Here is a 20,069-nt window from a genome sequence, read left to right on the forward strand (position 1 = left end):
AGATGACATGATTCTGTATTTAAAGAATCCTATAGACTCTACTCCCAAGCTCCTTGAGCTGATTCAAAACTTTGGAAGAAGGGTAGCAGGCTATAAAATTAACCCTCAAAAATCAACTGCCTTCCTCTACGCCAACAGTCAGAGGAATGAGGCAACAATCAGGAAAGCAACTCCTTTCGCAATAGCCTCAAAGAAAATAAAGTACCTAGGAATTACCTTAACTAAGAATGTAAAGGACCTTTTTGATGAAAACTTTAAAACCCTGAAAAAGGAAATTAAAGCAGAACTAAGGAAATGGAAAAACCTCCCATGCTCCTGGATTGGAAAAATCAACATTGTGAAAATGGCAATCTTGCCAAGAGCTATCTACAAATTCAACACAATACCCATCAATATCCCAATGGCATTCTTTAAAGAAATAGAAGAGGCAATCCAAAATTTCATATGGAATAATAAAAGACCCCGTATAACAAAAACACTTCTTAGCAGAAAGAACAGCACAGGAGGAATTTCAATACCAAACTTTAGACTCTATTACAGAGCAACAATTATCAAAACAGCTTGGTACTGGCACAAGAACAGGCCTGAAGACCAATGGAACAGAACTGAGGACCCAGATATTAAACCACAGACCTATAGCCACCTAATCTTTGACAAGGGAGCCAAAAAAATAGAATGGAAGAAAGACAGCCTCTTCAACAAGTGGTGCTGGCAGAACTGGTTAAGCACCTGCAGAAAACTAAAGTTGGATCCTTCTTTGTCACCCTGCACTAGAATTAACTCCAAATGGATCAAAATCCTGGAGGTAAAAGCTGACACACTGAAAACTTTACAAGAAGGAATAGGAGATACACTAGGTCTCCTTGGCACAGGTCAAAACTTTCTTAATAAGGACCAAGAATCACAGCAAATCAGAGAAAGGCTGGATAAGTGGGACTGCATTAAACTGCAGAGCTTTCATATGGCAAAGGACATAGCTAGTAAATTAATTAGGAAGCCTACAGAGTGGGAGAAGATCTTCACCAACCAAACAACGGACAAAGGCCTCATATCTAAAATATATCAACAGCTCAAAAAATTGAATCACTCAAAAACTAATCACCAAAGTAACAACCATCCCATTAAACAATGGGCCAAAGACTTAAAGAGAGTCTTCTCTGAAGAAGAAACAAAAATGGCCTATAGACACATGAAGAAATGCTCAACATCTCTGGTCATAAAAGAAATGCAAATCAAAACAACTCTAAGATTCCACCTCACTCCAGTTAGAATGGCCAGGATCAGGAAAACGAATAACAACAGATGCTGGAGGGGATGTGGCCAGGAGGGATCACTACTACACTGTTGGTGGGAGTGCAAACTCGTTCAACCACTATGGAAAACAGTATGGCAGTCATATAATGAATGATTGTTGTCCTTAATGTACTATGTTGTCTCTCATCTCCTTTGCTGTCCTTGGTTATCTCATATTGGTATAGTATCTCACTTTGTTATCTGATATATTGAATTTATTTGTATTTGGATATTAGAAATTTGATAGGGAAGGGGGGAAAAGACTCCCAAGACGGGAGTGGGGGTGGGGGTAGAGGGAAGGGTAATGGGTACCAAGACATGTGAAAGGGTATCAATGTATGTGAATTAATGCACCTTCTATCTGGCAAATATCATGTAACCCTTTTATTAATTACAATAAAAAATAAATTAAAAAAATAAAATAAAATGAATTTGGTATTGCTCCTTCTGTTTCTATTTCTCAGAAGAGTTTCAAGAGTATAGGTGTTATTTCATCTTTAAATGTCTTGTAGAATTCTGCAGTGAAACCATCTGGACCTGGGCTCTTTTTGGTTGGCATTTCCCTGACTGCTTCCACAATTTCATTTTAAGAGATTGGTTCATTCAATTTGTTTATCTCATCGTTGTTCAGTGTGGGTAGCCTATATTTAAGAAATCATCCATTTCTACTAGATTTTCTTGTTTCTTTGAATATAGGCCCTGGTAGTACTTATTCATTATGGACTGAACTTCTTGGAAATCAGTTGTGATTGTTCCCGTGGGGCCTCTAATCTTATTTGAATCTCCCCTCTCCTTTTTTTGATTAATCTTGCCAGGGGTCTGTCTATTTTGTTGACTCAAAGAACCAACATTTTGATTTATCAATTTTTTTCAATCTCTGATATTTCTGATTTTATTTTTGTTATTTCTGTCCTTCTAGTTGTTTTAGAATTAACTTTTTCTTGCTCCTCTAGGTATTTAAGGGTTTTTTTAGGTTATTTACATGCTCTTCTTCTGTCTTTTTAATATGCGCTCCTAGTGTGATAAATTTGCCTCTTAGAACTGCGTTTGCTGTGTCCCATAGGTTCCTTTGAGATGTTTCTTGATTGTTATTACATTCAAGGACGTTTTTAATTTCTTTTCTGATTTGATCTGTTACCCAGGAGTTATTCAGCAGTGTGTTGTTCAGTTTCCAAGTGATTGAATGTTTTTTGACTTTGACTGCATTGTTCAGAATTAGTCTGACTCCACTGTGGTCTGATAGAATGCATGGGATTCTATCAGTCCTCTTGTATCTGCTTTGGTTTTCTGTATGAACTATTATATGATTAATTTTGGAGTGTGTTCCATGTGCTGCTGAGAAAAATGTAAAAAGTTTCGCTGTTGGGTGAAGACTCTGTGTATATCTGTTAAGCCCAGCTGGGCTATGGTGTCGTTTAAGTCGATGGTGTCTCTACTTTTCTTGAGTTAACCTGTTGTTTGTTCAGAGTAGTATAGTGAGGTCTCCCACTATGATTGTGCTTGAGTCTATCTTGTTCTATAATTCCAAGAGAGTTTGACGAATTTGGGTGCTCCCGTGTTGGGGGAGTAGATGTTTATAACTGTAATATGGGCATGGATTGTACCCTTTACTAATATATAATGGCCATCTCTATCTTTATGTACTGATTTTACTGAGAAGTTAATTTTGTCGGAGATTAAGATTGCTACTCCTGCTTTTTTGCATGGTGCATTGCAGTGGAAAATTCGTTTCCATCCTTTCACTTGGAATTTGTTTCTGTCTTTGGCGGTGAGGTGAGTCTCTTGGAGGCAACATATGGATGGGTGGTGTTTCTTAATCCAGTCTGCTGCTCTGTGTCTTTTGATTGGATTGTTCAGCCCGTTCACATTTAGGGAAATTATGGAGAAGTGGTCAGTGTCCATTGTCAGTATTTATGTTTACTTCTAAGTTTCTTTCTCTCTCTTTTCCCCCCTTTTTGTGTTTAGTGAATTATAGATATTTGCTTCATGGTGGGGCTTAAAGTCCTATTTTTAATTTTAGAGCTGACCTACAACCAGAAGTCCTTAGACAGCGAAGTCTCACCATCATCTGCACATGATGTAGCTCTGAGTCCTGAAGCCCCATGAGCCCAGGGAGGGTGGCTGTGTCCAGGAATCTGGACTTTCATTGTGGCTTTTACAATGGTTAGCTGTCAGGCTGTTTAATGATTGACTGGCTTTACCCCAAATGCCATAGATATAAGCCAAAGACTATAGATAGATTTTCCCCTGAAAGACTTTTTCATCTTCTCTTTTGGGGTTTCAATGCTGGGTCCCTCCAACTCCCCACTCCCCCACGAAGGCTTGTAAGTTATCAATTGAACCTGCAGCTGCAGAAGACCTTCTAAAACAGCAAACACAGGAGTGCTCTTGACTTTCAAGGGAAAAAAATGAAATCAATCCACCCCTTAACACAGGGAAACACAAAAAACTACAGGTGTCAAACATCAGGATCCTAACCACCACTGCCGCCTCCTCTTCTCATTTGTGCAATCTTGTACATAATCTCTGTCCCTGAAGTTTTGTGCTCAAAGTGCTCTACCACTTGAACCACAGCTCCACTTCTGGCTTTTTGGTAATTGAAGATCAGAGTCTCACAGACTTTCTTGCCTAGGATGGCTCTAAACCAAGATCTTTAGGCCTCAGCTTCCTAAGTAGCTAGGATTACAACTACCAGGCTAGTCTGTCTGTCTGTCTGTCTGTCTCTCTCTCTTTCTCTCTCTCCCTCCCTCTTTCCTTCCCTCCCTCCTTCTCCATCTCAAAGGACATTCCAATAGTGGTGAGCTGTAAAGCCAATCATCAAATCTTCCCCCCTCAACACTTCCAGCCTTGCTTCCCACCTGTGTCTCCCCAGGGCCTGTGAATTATGACAGCCAAGAACTGCATTTCTAGAAACCTTTCCAGGAGCAACCCATTCCCCCTGGCAGTTCACTTAATCCCAGATGATTAAAACCTACAGATGAGCTAGTAAATAAACTTCTTCCGCCTAGAGTACGTGTGACTCACTCTCATGCTCCTGGTGAGCACCTTATTGTTTGAGTATGAGAAATGCTATTTTAAGCAGAGGATCCTAGAGCGGAATCACATACTCACAACTTACAAATGTCACCAGGACATCTTATTTCACAGTCATAAAATCCAATAAGCGAAAGATCACCTAAATGGGATATGAGGATGAAGAAACTGTGCAGAAGTTGGTCACAAAATTCCTGTCCCACAAAGCATCTTAGACAATGGCCACTGGCTAAGAAAGGGTTCTAGGCCATTGCATGGAAGAGCACAGCGATGCATGTCAACTAGAAAATCTTCATGACCACAGCCATTTACCCCACTGCTCTTCCCATGCAGAAGATACAACAGGGAAGAAAACCTAGAATGGTGCTCCTTCCAGGACCTGGTCACAACCTCACAGGAAAGGAACTGATGGCAAAGTTAAGAAATGAGCAGCGAGCAGTCAGCAGGGAATTGGGGCTCCTGGGACACTTGTGTTCAGAAGGGGGCTGCAAAACGACTTCCCCTCATCCCACTTAGCCATCCTCAAGCAATCTGTAGAGTCCCTGCCGAGAGATGGCAGTGATGGGACTAGAAAGGGAATATTTACGGGTTGGTCTTGCTGAGAATGAAGAAAGCGCTTCCTTCGGGGATGGGAACAATTTTCTCCTTCATGTTCAACTCTGAGATTCTGCGAGGACGGGGACCAGCAGGAACCTCTGGTTCATCCTCTTCTTCCTCCTCTTCCTCTTCACCTACTTTAAATAGAATACTCTTTTTATAGGCATGAAATAACAAGGTGATGTATGGGTTTTAATGGTCATTTCCAATTTTACAAATTTAAAATGAGACCTAGACGTTAAGGACATTTACTGTTTACATAATCAAAACCTCCCTGCTCCTTAATATATGGACGGAGAAGCTGTGGCTAGAGACACACGATTCTCTGGTAAATGTGTTTGGTTGTGGGAAGGAAGTTCTTTCTAGGCTATGATATAACCACAGGTAAAAGTGGTTGTGATGGTAGTGTTCTCACTGCCATATTCCCAGCACCTGGCTGTATCCCCAGCTTCAGGTTGAAAAGCTCCATGTAGGATGTTATGGTACAGTTAAGTAGCCCCTTAACTATCCAAGTCTGGCCTTTATCTTTCAAAAAAGGTATCAAAGAAATGCAAAAATGTCAAGTGAATGCTAACAAATGATCTTCTACAGCGTTTTGTCAGCAGTTGGGCCAATCCTAATCCAGCTGCACATTCCCTCTCCATTACCCTGGATGGAGTTATGCATATACGCTACATACAGCTGGGCTAACTGGTCCATCAGGAAGTTGACCCCATTGTCTGGGTGGCCCAACCAGGCTGGTGGAAACCCAGCTGGGCCAGCCAACAAGCCACAGTAAAGCCAAATCTTATTTCATGAGCTGAGAGCTTGTTTCTGGCCTTCACCACCCTACCTGGCACATCGCAAGGCGGGTAAGGATCTTTGTCTTCATCCTCTTCTCGATAGTCATCGATTGTAACCTAGGATGACAGAGACGTCTCAGGAGGAGGGAGGACACTGGCTTCAGTATATTTTAGAGGGGCAAAGGGAAGGGGGTAACCAGCTGGTCAGCATAGGAGGAGGTATTTCCCTCCTGAGTGTGTGTCTATGTGAGAGTACAGGGCCAGCTTCATGGGGATTCTGCTTCAGACAGAGGCTTGAGACCTAATGAGAAACATGATGCCAACTTAGTCCTAGTCCTGCTGACGCCCCAGGGTAGTTGGCACATATCTATGATAGCCACATTTGGATTCTGGGAGAGATGCTGAGTTCCATGGAGGCAGAGAACCTGTCCTTTCCATTTCTAAATCTTGAGTGTCTGACCCACAATTGCTACTCAGAATTCATCAGTTCAATGAACAAGTGATCAAAACATGCAGAGTGATATGAGGTCTGACAGTGTGGCCCTAAGGACTCCCAGACCAACAGACCCTGAAATCACCCAGTGGTGACTGGGTACAGATGTCTACTTAAAAAAAAAAAATCCCGGTTTTAATATCCGCTCACACGATGCTAACAAGATCATGCCCAGGGTTGACCCTCACCAACACAGGAAAAACCAGAAGTCAAACTGTTAAATATTTATCACCTTGGTTCTACAGTGAAATGTTAGTTAACAGCTAACTCCCTGCCTAAATTCAATCACAAGTCCTTGAGAAGTCAGCATCTATATGATATGTTCTACTTTCACACCAAAATATTACATATGAGACATTTCACAGCCAAAGTGGTACATTTATGGTGATGCCTACAGAATCATGCTGAGACAAAAGGGAGAGAGGCTGTTTTAGAACATACCTTGTTGTCACTGTTGGCTACCTGGTTGACTTCTGGCTTGTTGTTCTTTTTATTTTCTAGACTCTCTTTTCTATAGAGAAAAGGATTATCAGAAATGAAATAACCATATTGCCACATATAAAAATGTTAATCAGGAAGCTGAATCAATAATGTCCCAATGAAGGAAAGACTTTAATTGGAAACAACACTAACAGCAAGAGCACAGCATAGCCCAAACCCAGAGCTTCCTGTTCACCTAATGCAATGGATTCATTATACAGATCATCTTATTAAAATTCCCATCCAAGAGCTAATCAGCATTGAATGCATCATTTATTTTATGATGCCAAAATTAACTGCAATGATTCTTTAAGCATGGGAATGTGTGACTCCCATTCTCAGCTTTGCAGATAAAACTAAAGGCCTGGCTTGTTTCCATGATTCTCTCCTCTTTTCCCTGCATCACATGCTCACCCCCAATCACTGCAAAGAAGAAACATGGGGATGCAGTTCCTAGGAGGCAAATTTGGATTTATCAGGTCCTTCAGACACCTGGACTTCTCCAACTCCTCAGTCAAGGACTCGGATGAAAATGGAGTTACCTGGCAATCTTTTTTCTTTCCTTTTCTTCAGCTTCCTCCTTCTGAGCAGTATTCAAACTTTCAGCATCAGCCAAATTGTCAACAGCAATGGCCAAGAAGACATTCAGTAGAATATCTGATTTCAAGATTTTAAGGGCACAACACATGTCTGAATGCAACTACACATGCCATTGTCCACCCGCCCTCATGCCCACACACCCCCTGTTCTGGAAGGCTGTCCCTAGTGTGATCCCTAGGACTTGGTAAAGACATGCTCCTCAACAAAGAAATAAACAGACAAACTCCTTTTTGAGAGTCATCTGAAAAGAGCTAATACCAAGGCTCACTGAAATCCAGGAAAACCTACAAATGTCAACATTTCCTGTTGTTTCCATCTATCTATGTATCTACAGTGGATGCACACTGCACCAAACCTTCTAGAACATATACATCATAGTTGTGTTTTTGATTCTTTGGAAATATATACTAGAACATGCATGGTGAGGGAAGTGCTTTTCAAACAGGACTCCTTCAAAGACCACACGTGATTCTAGTAAATAGATTTTCTCCTTTGAAAAGGCTTCCGGGGCCTTTGATAATCATTTCTTCACTCCATAAGCACAGAAGGCTGGTACCATGCTACCTCCTGCCAGATGGTGCTGGTCTATCTTCTGAAAAGTGTCACTGTGGCTAGATCTTTGATTACTGATTGAACCTTTCAAAGAGTAAAAGAATATGTAACCAAATTATCAGGGTTTTGTTGTTGTTGTCATTTTTACTGTGAAATTGTATGTAAGGTTTCTTTGAGGTCTTTAAGGATCCTGAACAAGAGGATCAAATCAGATGATGTCTGTTTCTTCTTCAGAGAGCAATGAATAAAGGGGCTGTGTTAGATGAATGCTTCTCAGCCTGAGGTAAAAGCATGAGATCGCTGCCCCACATGTCTGGTGTAATCTGAAATCTAGAGTGGTGCTGAAGATGCAGCCTGACATCACCTTATAGGGATCCTGTAGAGAGCTACTGCGCTTCTGTTCAAGGATTCAAAAAAATAGAAATGTGAGTTAATGAAGGTTTTCACAATACTTTTGATATAATAGTGTATTCTGGAGCTGCAAGGGGCCCATGGAAGCCATGTCATGGGCTGGAGAGAGCTTGAGCACTTCTCTGATGGACATGGGGTGGTGGGGGCTTAGACAAGGCTTAGTGCTGGAAACTGCCGTTCTGAGTATGTCTCTCAACGATCCCAATGAAGACATGAATTGCTTCTCCAGCACTGCACTGTCACTAAACTCTTTTGGGCCATGAAGAACAAATGTGAAATAACAGGCCACAGGAAGGTCGCATATATTTCTAACAGATGGTCTCCAAGAGCAAAACCCATCGTCTGTATTTAGAGACATTGCCCACACCTCAGAAATAGCAGTACACTCCGGAATACACTCAGAAGTCTACCAAACACCTCCCTCAGGCCAGCTTCTCTTCTGGGTAGCTGGGGATACAGAACACAAGCAACTCTTTAAGTATCTCATATATGTGTTACAAAGAACTTGAAATAAAACCAGAGAGAAACAGCAGGGAATACTCTGAAGTCTGGTATACTGCTGTGGTCTAAAGAGCCAATCATGAGGACAGCAAAAAAGAAAATATTAACTATTCATTTAACACATGTTTACCAAAGACCAACTAGGACTAGGTATAGGCCTTGCCCTCTAATTAGAAGTGAGAATGAAGAAAAGAAGGATAGGGAATGTAGTAAAAAAAAATTCAATGTATAATCTACACAATTAAGAAAAGTGAAGAGTGGGGATGGGCAAGAATGTTGAAAGGGGTGACACTGATGAAGACACATTGTACTCATAAAGTTTTATTGAACAACAACTTCTCTGTAAAACTGCTTAAATAAAAATTTTTCTTTAGAAGAAGATACTAAGTTTGAGAAGCTCTTGTCTAAGTCAAGTGTACCAGTACATATTTGAAATCCCAGGTTTGCAGGAGGCAGAGAGGGAGGATTGGAAGGTTGAGGTCAGCCTCAAAGTTACAGAAACTCTTCTAAGCTGAAAAAAAAAACCCCAAAAGGGCCGGGGCATGGCTCAAGAAGTAGAGTGCCTAGCTTACAAGCACAAAGTCCTGGGTTCAATCTCACGAAGGAAGGAGAGGAAGAACAGGATGAGGAGGAAAGGAAGACAGAGGAAAGAAGAGAATGAGGAGAGGCAAAGATGAGAGGGAGGAAGAGAAAGAAAAATGAGAAGGAAAAGAGAAAGCGAGGAGATGCTGTTGTGTGGGTAGGGGAAATGGAGTAACCTGAACCTGCACACAGATTCTTCCCCCAGTGACAGATGTGAATAAAATTTAACAGGGGCTCAGAGGTCCAGGAAGAAAGGAACTGGATAGAGATTGCTCATGGAGGAGGGTGTAATAAAGCTGAGTCTAGGGACAAGCAGAGCATCTCCAGACTGAGATGAGGTTTTCATGAAGAACCTTGCAGCATACATCCTCCCAAATAGGCAGGGTTGTTCAAAGGTTCCCACAGTCAAGAGCTGCCATCAGAGTGCTCGAGAAGACGAAAGGGGAATCTGCTAAAGGGACTCTTTAGGAGAAGAATTCAAATGAGGACTTTTTTTGCAGGGGAGGAGGAAGGGAGATTTCTTTGTTTTGTTTTACATTTTAAAAATTATCATTAAGTACTTTGCATAAAAGGATTTTAATTCTGCATATCTCATCTGCCCATTTCCCCCAATGCCACACATCCTCTTAAGCTGAACTACTAGGACCAGAACCATATGGCTAGGCTTCCAAATGTATACCTGCCTTTGTGCAAGCTGAGGCAAATCAAAGTGATGTAGTGACCATACTCACGAAATTATCACTGTATCCAACTCGATATTTATATGACATAGTTTATTATGGCAGAAACCAAATAGAGATTTTTACTTCCAAAGGATTATTGTGGGGATCTGGCCTGAATGAGAACATTTTAAGCTGAAGGGTGAAGATCAAGAGGCAATATCCATACAATGGCTTCATCACTGGCATCTGCATGCAGGTTGTGACAGAGGTAAATAAACAGACCTGAGGGCCAATTTCCAAGGTCTAGGATTACAGAGTGCATCTAGGCAGGGAAGAGGAGTGAAATGAGGCAGAGAAAAGTTCCATGTCTTGATTAGAAGCTTTGGACTCTTGATACCGAACACGTTGTGATTAGAAGCTTTGGACTCGATACTGAAAGGCAGTCAGGTCAGCAATGGGGAGCAGAGGCCAAACCACTGAAAAAATGGGTCTTAAAATGGTAAGAATATCCATAGAACCATCAGGCTCTCCTTTTCTACCAGGCTCACTGGGCATGAACAGGGGACATGACACTGAGCCAGATGACCACCAGTACCAGCACATGCGCTGTTTCCTCTGGTTTGACTTGCTTAACCAGCTGGTATTCCTCAATGTCCACTGGAGCTCTGCTCACACTATACTGCTCCCCACCCAAGCAGTGCTGAGGGAAAGCAGACAGTGAGCCAGCAAGGGAGGGGCATTGATCCATGTTCCCCTTACCCCCTCTACCATCACCACAGGGAAATTCAGAGAAAGAAAAAACAAGGCAATGGCAATGAAAACAAAGCCCCGGTGGGCCTGAAGGATACAGTTGCCACAAATGAAGAGGATGATGAAGTAGATGCAGACAATCATTCCTGAAGAGGAGGGGCCTCCATAGGCCATGATGCCATCATACATCACAGCATTCCAGTCTTCACCTGTCAGGATCTAAGAAGCCAAAGCTAGTCTCAGGCAGCAGCGGGGCCAGCCCTCGTGGGAGCTCTCCCACAGCTCTGCCCTGGCTGCTTCAATCTGGTTGAAGCTGCCTTTTATATTGAATATAAATCCAAATATAAGTAGGATAGAAATCCATCTTCAAAATATTATTTTTTGTCATTCCTGGGCCTTGAACTCAGGGCATGAACACTGTCCTTGGGCTTTCTCAAGGCTAGAGCTCTACCACTTGAGCCATAGCACCACTTCTGGCTTTTTTCTATGTATGTGATACCGAGGAATCGAACCCGGGTCTTCCTGCATGCTAGGCAAGTACTCTTAGTCCTAGGCCAAACTCCCAGCCCCCAAATATTATTTTTACTTGCAAAGATAAATGAGGTATTTCTTCTATTGATTAAAAAAAGACCTTTAAATATAAGGTTTATCTACCCTTTGCTAACATTCAACTCGGGTTCTGTCCCTCCTTAGAGATAAAGTGATGTTAGTCTTTCTGGTACATCTATCTATGGATTAAAATTTATGTGTACTGCTCAGGAAAGGCAGGCTGCTGTTGTCTCTGATTTTCTAGGCATAGAGTATATCATATTATATGAAATTTTCTGCAACTAGCTTCTTACCCAGACGTTTCCTCAAAATTTTCTGTGTCAGTGGGCTCATCTAATCCTTTTAAATTGCTACATAGCATTCCATGAGACTCTAAAAGTCTCACATTGAGTTTGCATGCAAACTATCTCAAGAACTGATACTAAAGAATTCTAAAAGTCTCATGTTGAGTTTGCAAACTATCTCAAGAACTGATACTATCAACCACACGGAGTTTCAAATTTAATCTTTTCTATTAATAATCTTTGAAAATTCAGCCCATCCTGAAACAGAATAGGGACAGCTATTTTTGTTGTTGTTTTATCAGTCATGGAGCTTGAACTCTGGGCATGGGTGCTGTCCCTGAGCTCTTCAGTTCAAGGCTAGCACTTGACCACTTGAGCCACAGAGCCATTTCTTGTTTTCTTGTGATTTAATTGGCAATAAGAGCCTTAGAGACTTTTCATGCCCGGGCTGGCTTTGAACTGCAATCTTCAGATCTCAGCCTCCTGAGTAACTAGGATTACATAGGAGTGAGCCACCATCACCCACCTAGGGACAGCAATTTTAACAAAACACAGTTTTTCAGGAAAAGGGCTCCATTATCTTCTACCTGGAATAAGTATTTAATCGGTCAAACCATTATAGATCATAATCAAACAACAAAATGGGGAAATAATTAGAAATGATATAACTTTACATCAAAAAATGAACTACCAATGGCTCTTGGAAGACACATTCAACTTCACTCCTGATAAAACTACAATGAGATGCCATTTTCCATCAGAGGGCAACAGCTGTCAGTTAAGAACACCCACTGAGGTGAAGGAAGGGAGGCAAAGGAGCCCTCCCTCCTCATTACCCCAAGAGCTAGTTATCACAGCTGAAAGGTGAGCACTGCAACAGGGTACCAAAGATTAGAAATGTGTTTATATCGTTTATACCAGCATTTATACTTGGGGGTGTTGTTCCTACACATCTGCCTCACTATGTGTTCAGACTACCTGGAGCCAAGACTGGACACAACTCAATTCTCATCCGTGAGGGATGGCTTATTTGCAGGATGGTGAGCCATACCACTGAATGTTATATAGTATTTAAAAGGAGGAGGTGACCTTTTGTTTTTGTTGGGTCATGGGGCTTGAACTCTGGGCCTGGGCGCTGTCCCTGAACTCTTCCGATCAAGTCTACCACCCTACCCTTGAGCCAAGCCCCACTTCCCGTTTTCTAGAGGTTAACTGGAGATAACCTCAGGTCTTTTTGTGCCCAGTCTGGCTTTGAACCTTCATCCTCAGATTTCAGCCTCCTGAGTAGCTAGAATTACAGGCATGAGCCAGCGTGCCCGGCAGGAGGTGACCTTTTACAGACCAGGTAGGAAGGCTTCTGAAGACAGTTCCCAGACCCTGAGTTCAAGCCTTGTAACTGGCAATGTGTACAAATACATGACTCAATGGTAGAGTGCTTGTTTGGCAAGTATTAGACCACAAGTCTAAACACTAGTACCACCAAAAGTAAACAAATAAAGATGCAATACCACATCTATGTAAAGTCATCTCTAGGTATTTTAGCAGACTGTCTTTTATCTATCTATGAGCAAATAACATCTCTAAGACTACACAGGAATTTTATTTTTTTTTCCCAGTCCTGGGCTTGAGCTCAGGGCCCGAGCACTGTCCTTGGACTTTCTCAAGGCTAGAGCTCTACCACTTGAGCCTCAGCACCACTTCTGGCTTTTTTTTTTCTATGTATGTGGTACCGAGGAATCAAACCCAGGTCTTTGTGCATACTAGGCACACACTCTACCACTAGGCTAAACTCCTGGCCAGGAAATTTCTTAGTAGTAGTTGCCTCCTAGGTGAAATTATTAACATCTGTATAGGAAAAACAACCAGTTTTTAACATTTAAATTTTTTGCCACATGCATATATGAGAACAAAAAGTCCACAGGCATTGCTAAGTTAGAAAAAACAATGCCAGAATAATTAAAAGTCTAAATCATATTATCGTGCCCTAGCATATTATCAATTGCTATAGCAGTATCCCATATATATCTCAAGTGACCACGTGAGCATCTCATAGGTCATTCCCACTAGTTTCTGTGCTTTTTTTCAGAAAAGGGTCAGTTGCTCATCTGGACATAGAAACAATCCCCTGCTCTTCCCACAGTGGCTCCCTTCCTCTCCAGCAAGGCACCAATGATTACTGACACCTTATGACAAAAGCAGCAAGTGTAGACGGCATTCTGAAATTTTCAGGCTTCACTCAAGGAAAGAGCTCTGCTGAGAGCCTGGGGAGAACGTTCAGCCCACCTCAGCTTATAGACAAGGAGGTGGAGGGTACACTGTGCCTTAAGTGGCAGAGCCACCCATAGAAAGGACTTTCTTCCACCTGGCCTACAAAGCACAGTGATCCCCACAGCCCTCGTCCTCATTGATCACAGGGGCAGGACAGCAAAGGGCAGAGGCTGGCAACATTGGCATACCCCAAAGTATCTGGGTTTCCAAACTCATGTCTTCACGTACACATTTTATAACCAGGACTATAAACCTGCCTTGCTTAAACAACAAGAAGATTGTAGCAGATACTTTACAGATATCACACATAAAATCAAACAAAAAGGTTTGTTGTATGTTATTTTGTTATATAGTAGTCTTAAGAGAAAATGTTAAGTCATATTGCCAAAGACAGCCAGAGATGACACAAAATAATTTATATGAAATTTAACAGAGATCATGAATAGAAATGCATTCCTTAGCTATGAGAAGACGATGAGGCAGGTGTCCTAGCTTCTACTCACGACGCACCGGGAACAAGGAAGGAGAGACTCACCTGAAATACAGTCAGAAGTGCTTGAGGAAAGTTGTCGAAGGTGCTTCGCTTAGTCTGCGTTTCATCAAAATTAAACTTGCCACCAAAGAGCTGCATCCCAAGTAGGGAAAAGATGATGATGAAGAGGAAGAGCAGAAGCAAGAGCGAAGCAATGGACTTCATGGAGTTTAACAAGGACGCCACCAAATTGCTCAAGGATGTCCAGTGCCTGTAAGCGGAGATGAGGTATGAATCAGGAATATCTCCTGGCCCGGGGCTGGGCCCGGCCACCGGCTCCTGCCCAGAAAGTAGCTGTGGCACGACATGCACTTCCTTACCTGGTCACTTTGAAGATTCTCAAGAGGCGTACACAGCGGAACACGGAGATGCCGAGCGGGGACATGATCTCCAGCTCCACCAGGATGGTCTCTGTGATCCCGCCGCACACCACAAAACAATCAAACCGGTTGAAAAGAGACACAAAATACGCTTGGAGACCCAGGCTGTACATTTTCACCAGCATCTCACAGGTGAACAGGGCCAAGAGGACTTTGTTAGCGATATCTGGAAAGAAAGAGGGCACCCATCCTCAGGCTGTGTGTGAGGGGCACTCGGGCTCCACTTCTCCTGGGACCTCCCTCCAGCAGGAAAGAAAGCCAGCCCCGCTCTTATCTACTGATGCCACTCATAACACAAGTATGGCACTGACAGTGATGATCTTTTAGTCTGCCAGGTGCTGTATCTGGCACTGCTGCTACCAAGATGGGAGAGCTAGGAGGTGTTGCTTGATTTCTCCAGGCCTCACTGACTGAAAAGTAAATGATTCCACACAATCTCTGGGACTTCTCAGCACTAAAGACATGTGATTCTGCATTTAGGGCACTATCTCATGTATTTTTAAAACCTACACAAACCTATCTTGTTTGCGCTTATGGCACCCGAGAGCAAGAAGTGTTCATCTATCAACATCATTTCAGACAACAGGAAATACTGCCATGTAGGCTTGAGAGACAGAAAACAGATGTAAGGAGGTATTCTGGAGAACCCCACACTGTCAAACTTAAGGCAGACTGTTCCTCTACACATTCCATTTCTGAGCATTTCAATAAGGGAAGCAAGTAAGTACCATGTGCTAAAAATGTGAGGCTTCTAACTGGGTCAGGAAAAATGTCCTTCCAACTCCTAAACTACAGATTCTAGGTCATCTGAAGGTTAAGACGATGACCAGTTTATCCCACCTCACAGGCTGTGCCCCTGCTCCAGGGTTTGTATTTGGGCGGTTTTACCATCTTCCAAGTTAGTCTTCACTCGATGTTTCAGTACTTCATTACACACCCATCAGATTATACTAAGCAGCAGTCAGCCCCAAGGAATCAACTCAGAGTAAAAAACAGAAGGCTTCCACTTGTACCTTGAATCTGCGTTAACCAGTCTGGCTGATTATAGTGCTCAGAGGAGATGGTTAAAGTGTTGAGAAACACCAGGACAATAACTAGCCAGTAAAACGTGACAGACTTCACAGCAGCCCTACATCTTCTGCGATTGAATCGGTTCCAGCGACGCCAGCGTCGGCTGAAAGATAAACAAACATTGCTCTTTAGATGACAGATATAGCATCTTATAGTCTGATAAATTATACTGAGTAACAGAGATTTGGACTAGGGTCAGGAAGGAAGGAAGGAAAGGAGAATAAATGGCAGAGAAATAAACAGATTTCATAATGTAAATTATGTCATTCTTTTATTTTCTTTTATTCTTCTTGCCAATCCTGGGGCTTGAACTCAGGGTCTGGGTACTGTCCTTGAGCTTTCTCAAGGCTAGCACTCTACCACTTAAGGGACAGCACCACTTTCAGCTTTTTTTTCCTTCTGTGTATATGGTAACAAGGAATCAAATCCAGGGCTTCATGCATGCTAGGCAAGCACTCTATCACTAGGCCACACTCCTGTCCCAGTTATATCACTCGACATACAGCTTTAAAATTGTAATTTTGACTTGATTGTGTCATGTGCTTCCTTGATATGGCTATAAATAACTCCAGAATCTGTCATCTGGAAAAATCTAGATATTTATAGATTCATGTGCAGATATAAAACTGCACCTGCACACATATGTAGCTTATATACCCACTCTACAATGTGTGGATTTGTGGTATTGTATAGAGAGCCACTTAGCTTATACCCTTCTTAAGGAACAGCTCAAATCATACAGTTTATTTATCAGAAAAATGCTTCCAAATGATACTTTTCTTTCTTTTTTTTTTTTTTTTTGCCAGTCCTGAGTTTGGGCTCAGGGCTTGAGCACTGTCCTTGGACTTTCTCAAGGCTAGCATTCTGCCACTTGAGCCTCAGCACCACTTCCGGCTTTTTGCTATGTATGTGGTACTGAGGAATCGAACCCGGGTCTTTGTGCATGTTAGGCAAGCACTCTACCACTAGGCCAAACTCCTGGCCCCAAATGATACTTTTCTGTTGAGGAAGTTTTTCTGTTCTTACTCAGATCTTTGAGGTTCTTTTGGAGCCTGGCAGTTGAGTCATCAGGTGCCCTTTCTATCGAGTGATGCTCAAAAACATACCTTTAGGGGAAGATCCAATATTGAATCATGTTTTCATAATAAATAATAGTAGCACAGCCAAACAGACACAAAGCCTGTCTTCTACTCACTCCTAGTTCCTGTTTTTAATTAGGAAAAATATTCTCTCCCTCAGCCTGTCTGTGTGGAAAACACTTGCTGCCACCAAGAGTGGTTTGCTGCCTAGGTGACAGAGCTGTGGGGACACTTCCTCCAGGGCTTCAATTCAAGAGAAAAATCCAAGCTACGTCCATGTTGCAGTCCTGGCTGACTCAGCCATGTTGTTAGACTTAAAAAAAAAAAAGAATACCTAGGCATGATTAAACAGCAGTCTTAACATTAACATAGGGAGAACTAAGGAGGGTAGTCTTAGGAGAGGATCTCAAGGGCTCAATAGCTATGTGCATAAGATCATATAAAATGGTGCTTAATGGAAATAAGAGGTTTGTTTTATTATACTGTTTGTGGTTCTTCTTCTTTTCTTCTTTCCTTTTACCTTTGGTTTATTCCCTTCTGTGGCTGTTTTGATTTCTATGCCCTTTTTAAGTTTATCTGATTTGGGGAGGGGACAGGGAAGCACAGACTTGGCCAGGCAAAGGGTGAAGAGGGTCAGCAGTGAAACTCACTGGACACCGTGCTGGAAATGAACTGTACAACTTGAGGGGGAGGGAAGCGGGAGCAGAGGAGCTGGGAGAGAATGAGGGAGGGGGTGACACTGCTCAAAAGGAAATGTAGTCATTACACAACTCATGTGAACTATAACTCACCTGTACTTCACTTTTTTTTGCCAGTCCTGGGACTTGAACTCAGGGCTTGAGCACTGTCCTTGGACACTTTTTGCTCAAGGCTAGAGCTCTGCCACTTGAGCCACAGCACCACTTCCAGCTTTTTCTATGTACGTGGTACCAAGGAATTGAACCCAGGTGCTAGGCAAGCACACTACCACTAGGCCACATGCCCAGTCCTATAATAATTTTTTTTTTAAATAGAAGTATAATCCAGGGAGTGAGCAAAGAAAAAGCTATACTACCTCCTCCCCAACATCTGGATCCAGCAAGGTATATTCTATGTTTGTTTGTGCAGTGCACTTTTCACTGGAAAAACAGCTAGGAGTGTGAGGACCAGGAAAACTCTGCCAAGGACTCGTCAAGGTCTCTAAGACTCTAGGAATGCTGACTCGGCTAAAGGAAGCAAGGTGGTCTGTAAAGACCCTACCCTGGTCTATCCTGCACTGTAGGGACAGGCACGCATATCTTCTACAATCAGAAGACCCTAATGCCCTTCTCTTACAAACTTTCAGGACCTTCAGCTTGGGCCCTGAGTGGCCTGTTTAATCAAGCCCGTTCTTGCAAGAAAGCAGTATTGCTGAGCACTATGTGCCAGGCACATGCCTGGTGCCAGGTACACAGAGATGAAAAAGGCATGGTATTAGGGTCCTTGGTCCTTAAAAGTATATGGGACTATAGTAAGTACTAAGTGCTCAGCCCAGATTCTAAGTACAGGAGCAAGGAGGAAAGAGACCCAGATGTTCTTTGGTGTTACTGAGTTTGAATTCAGAGCTTCATACTTGATATGTAGATGCCTCTACTGAGGCAATGCCTCTAGCCCTAACACAAATGCTTTTTGGAAAAGTCAAGGAAGTTTTTCCTGAAAAACAGATTTGGGCCAGATCTAAATAAATAACTAGAAGTTGTTTTTAGAGGCAATGAGAAGGACAATTCATGGAGAATGTATGGCCAAAGGCACTGAAGGGAGAAAAAAAAACCCTAAGAAGTGAAGCTCCGAAAACAAAGCAGAGTCTAGCATAGCTACGAAGTGGGGAACATGGGATGTCAACATTGAGGCAAATGCCAAATTCCACAGGTTTTTAAGTAACTGCAAACATATATATATATTTTTTTTTGCCAGTCCCAAGGCTTGAATTCAACTCAGGGCCTGGGCACTGTCCTTGGGCTTTCTCTAGTCTAGCGCTGTACCACTTGGGCCATAGTACACTTCCAACTTTTTCTATGTATGTGGTACCAAGAAATGTGTGTTTTCATGTATGGTAGGCAAGTATTCTACCACTAAGCCATACTACTGGTCCCAACATACAATTTTTTTTAAAGTTAGGTTTGAGGCAAAATTTACATATGGTCAAGTTTACTCCTTGTAGATAAATAGAACGTCTCCTGTCTCCCTCCCTCCTTTCTGTTTTAGCAGGTATTCATTTTAGTATGACAGTGCTATAAAGGACAAAATACAAAAGGAGACAAGTAGCTCCTAACTCCCACGCAGGAAATGGGAGCTGAAGACTCTAGAACATAGAGCAGTTCTGTCCCCAAAAAGTTCCTTCACGGCTGTTTGTAGCCAGCCCACCTTCTTCTCCAGCCTGGTGACTACCGATCTGTTTTCTCTCTGTTTGTTCTGAAATACTGACATGCTTTTGAGATTGATCCATGTTGTTATCCACACAAGCAGTTTTCTTCTTTTTGCTAAGTAGTATTCTACCATATGGAGAAACCACAGTTGATCTACCCATTCATCATTTGATGGATGTTTGGGTTACTTCCCATTTTGACTACATAGAGTAAAATGCTGTAAACATTTGTGTAACTTTTTTTTGTGGGGGCATCTATCTCCATTTCTCTTATTTAAATACCTCAGGATGGGATTGTGAGACCATATTGTAACTAATGTTTAAAATTTATAGGAACAACTAAATTTTTTTTTCAAAATAGCCATGTTGTTTAACAAGGCCACTAGCACTGTATGAAAATACCCACTGAGCTGGGTGCTGGTGGCTCACAACTGTAATCTTAGCTACTCAGGAGGCTGCGATCTGAGGATCACAGTTTAAAGCCAGCCCTGGCACAAAAGTCCATGAGACTCTATCTCCAATTAACCAATAGAATACTGAAGTGGCACTGTGGCTCAAAGTGGTATAGAGTGCTAGCCTTGAGTTGAAGAGCTCAGGGACAGTGGCCAGCCGAGTTCAAGCTCTATGACCAAAAACAAAACAAAATAAAACAAAAACCCCATACCAAAAACACCCATCGATCAGAACTTGTGAGAACTTGCCACTGTCAGATACTCAAATGTGGTCCACCCTGATAGGTATACAGTAGTGTCTAATTGTGGGATTTTGGCATTTTCATAACGAATGA

At 42.2% G+C, this 20,069-nt stretch overlaps 1 protein-coding gene across 6 annotated transcripts in view; it reads right to left on the reverse strand.

Moving 5' to 3' along the window:
* Cacna1d (calcium voltage-gated channel subunit alpha1 D) overlaps positions 1 to 20,069 on the reverse strand; it is a 333,084-nt gene that overhangs the window by 76,168 nt on the left and 236,847 nt on the right. For all 6 annotated transcript variants that reach the window (XM_090320974.1, XM_090320966.1, XM_090320957.1 and 3 more), the window contains 8 exons: positions 15,763 to 15,923; positions 14,690 to 14,915; positions 14,373 to 14,580; positions 10,835 to 10,955; positions 7,221 to 7,335; positions 6,640 to 6,709; positions 5,756 to 5,822; positions 4,913 to 5,060 (listed from right to left, as the gene is read on the reverse strand). In XM_090320974.1, coding sequence (XP_090177100.1) covers positions 4,913 to 5,060; positions 5,756 to 5,822; positions 6,640 to 6,709; positions 7,221 to 7,335; positions 10,835 to 10,955; positions 14,373 to 14,580; positions 14,690 to 14,915; positions 15,763 to 15,923 — 1,116 coding nt within the window. The remainder of the gene's footprint in view (positions 1 to 4,912; positions 5,061 to 5,755; positions 5,823 to 6,639; positions 6,710 to 7,220; positions 7,336 to 10,834; positions 10,956 to 14,372; positions 14,581 to 14,689; positions 14,916 to 15,762; positions 15,924 to 20,069) is intronic.

Source organism: Megascapheus bottae, chromosome 2 (assembly GCF_031878675.1).
Source record: "Megascapheus bottae isolate mThoBot1 chromosome 2, mThoBot2.hap1, whole genome shotgun sequence".
Lineage (NCBI taxonomy): Eukaryota > Metazoa > Chordata > Mammalia > Rodentia > Geomyidae > Megascapheus > Megascapheus bottae.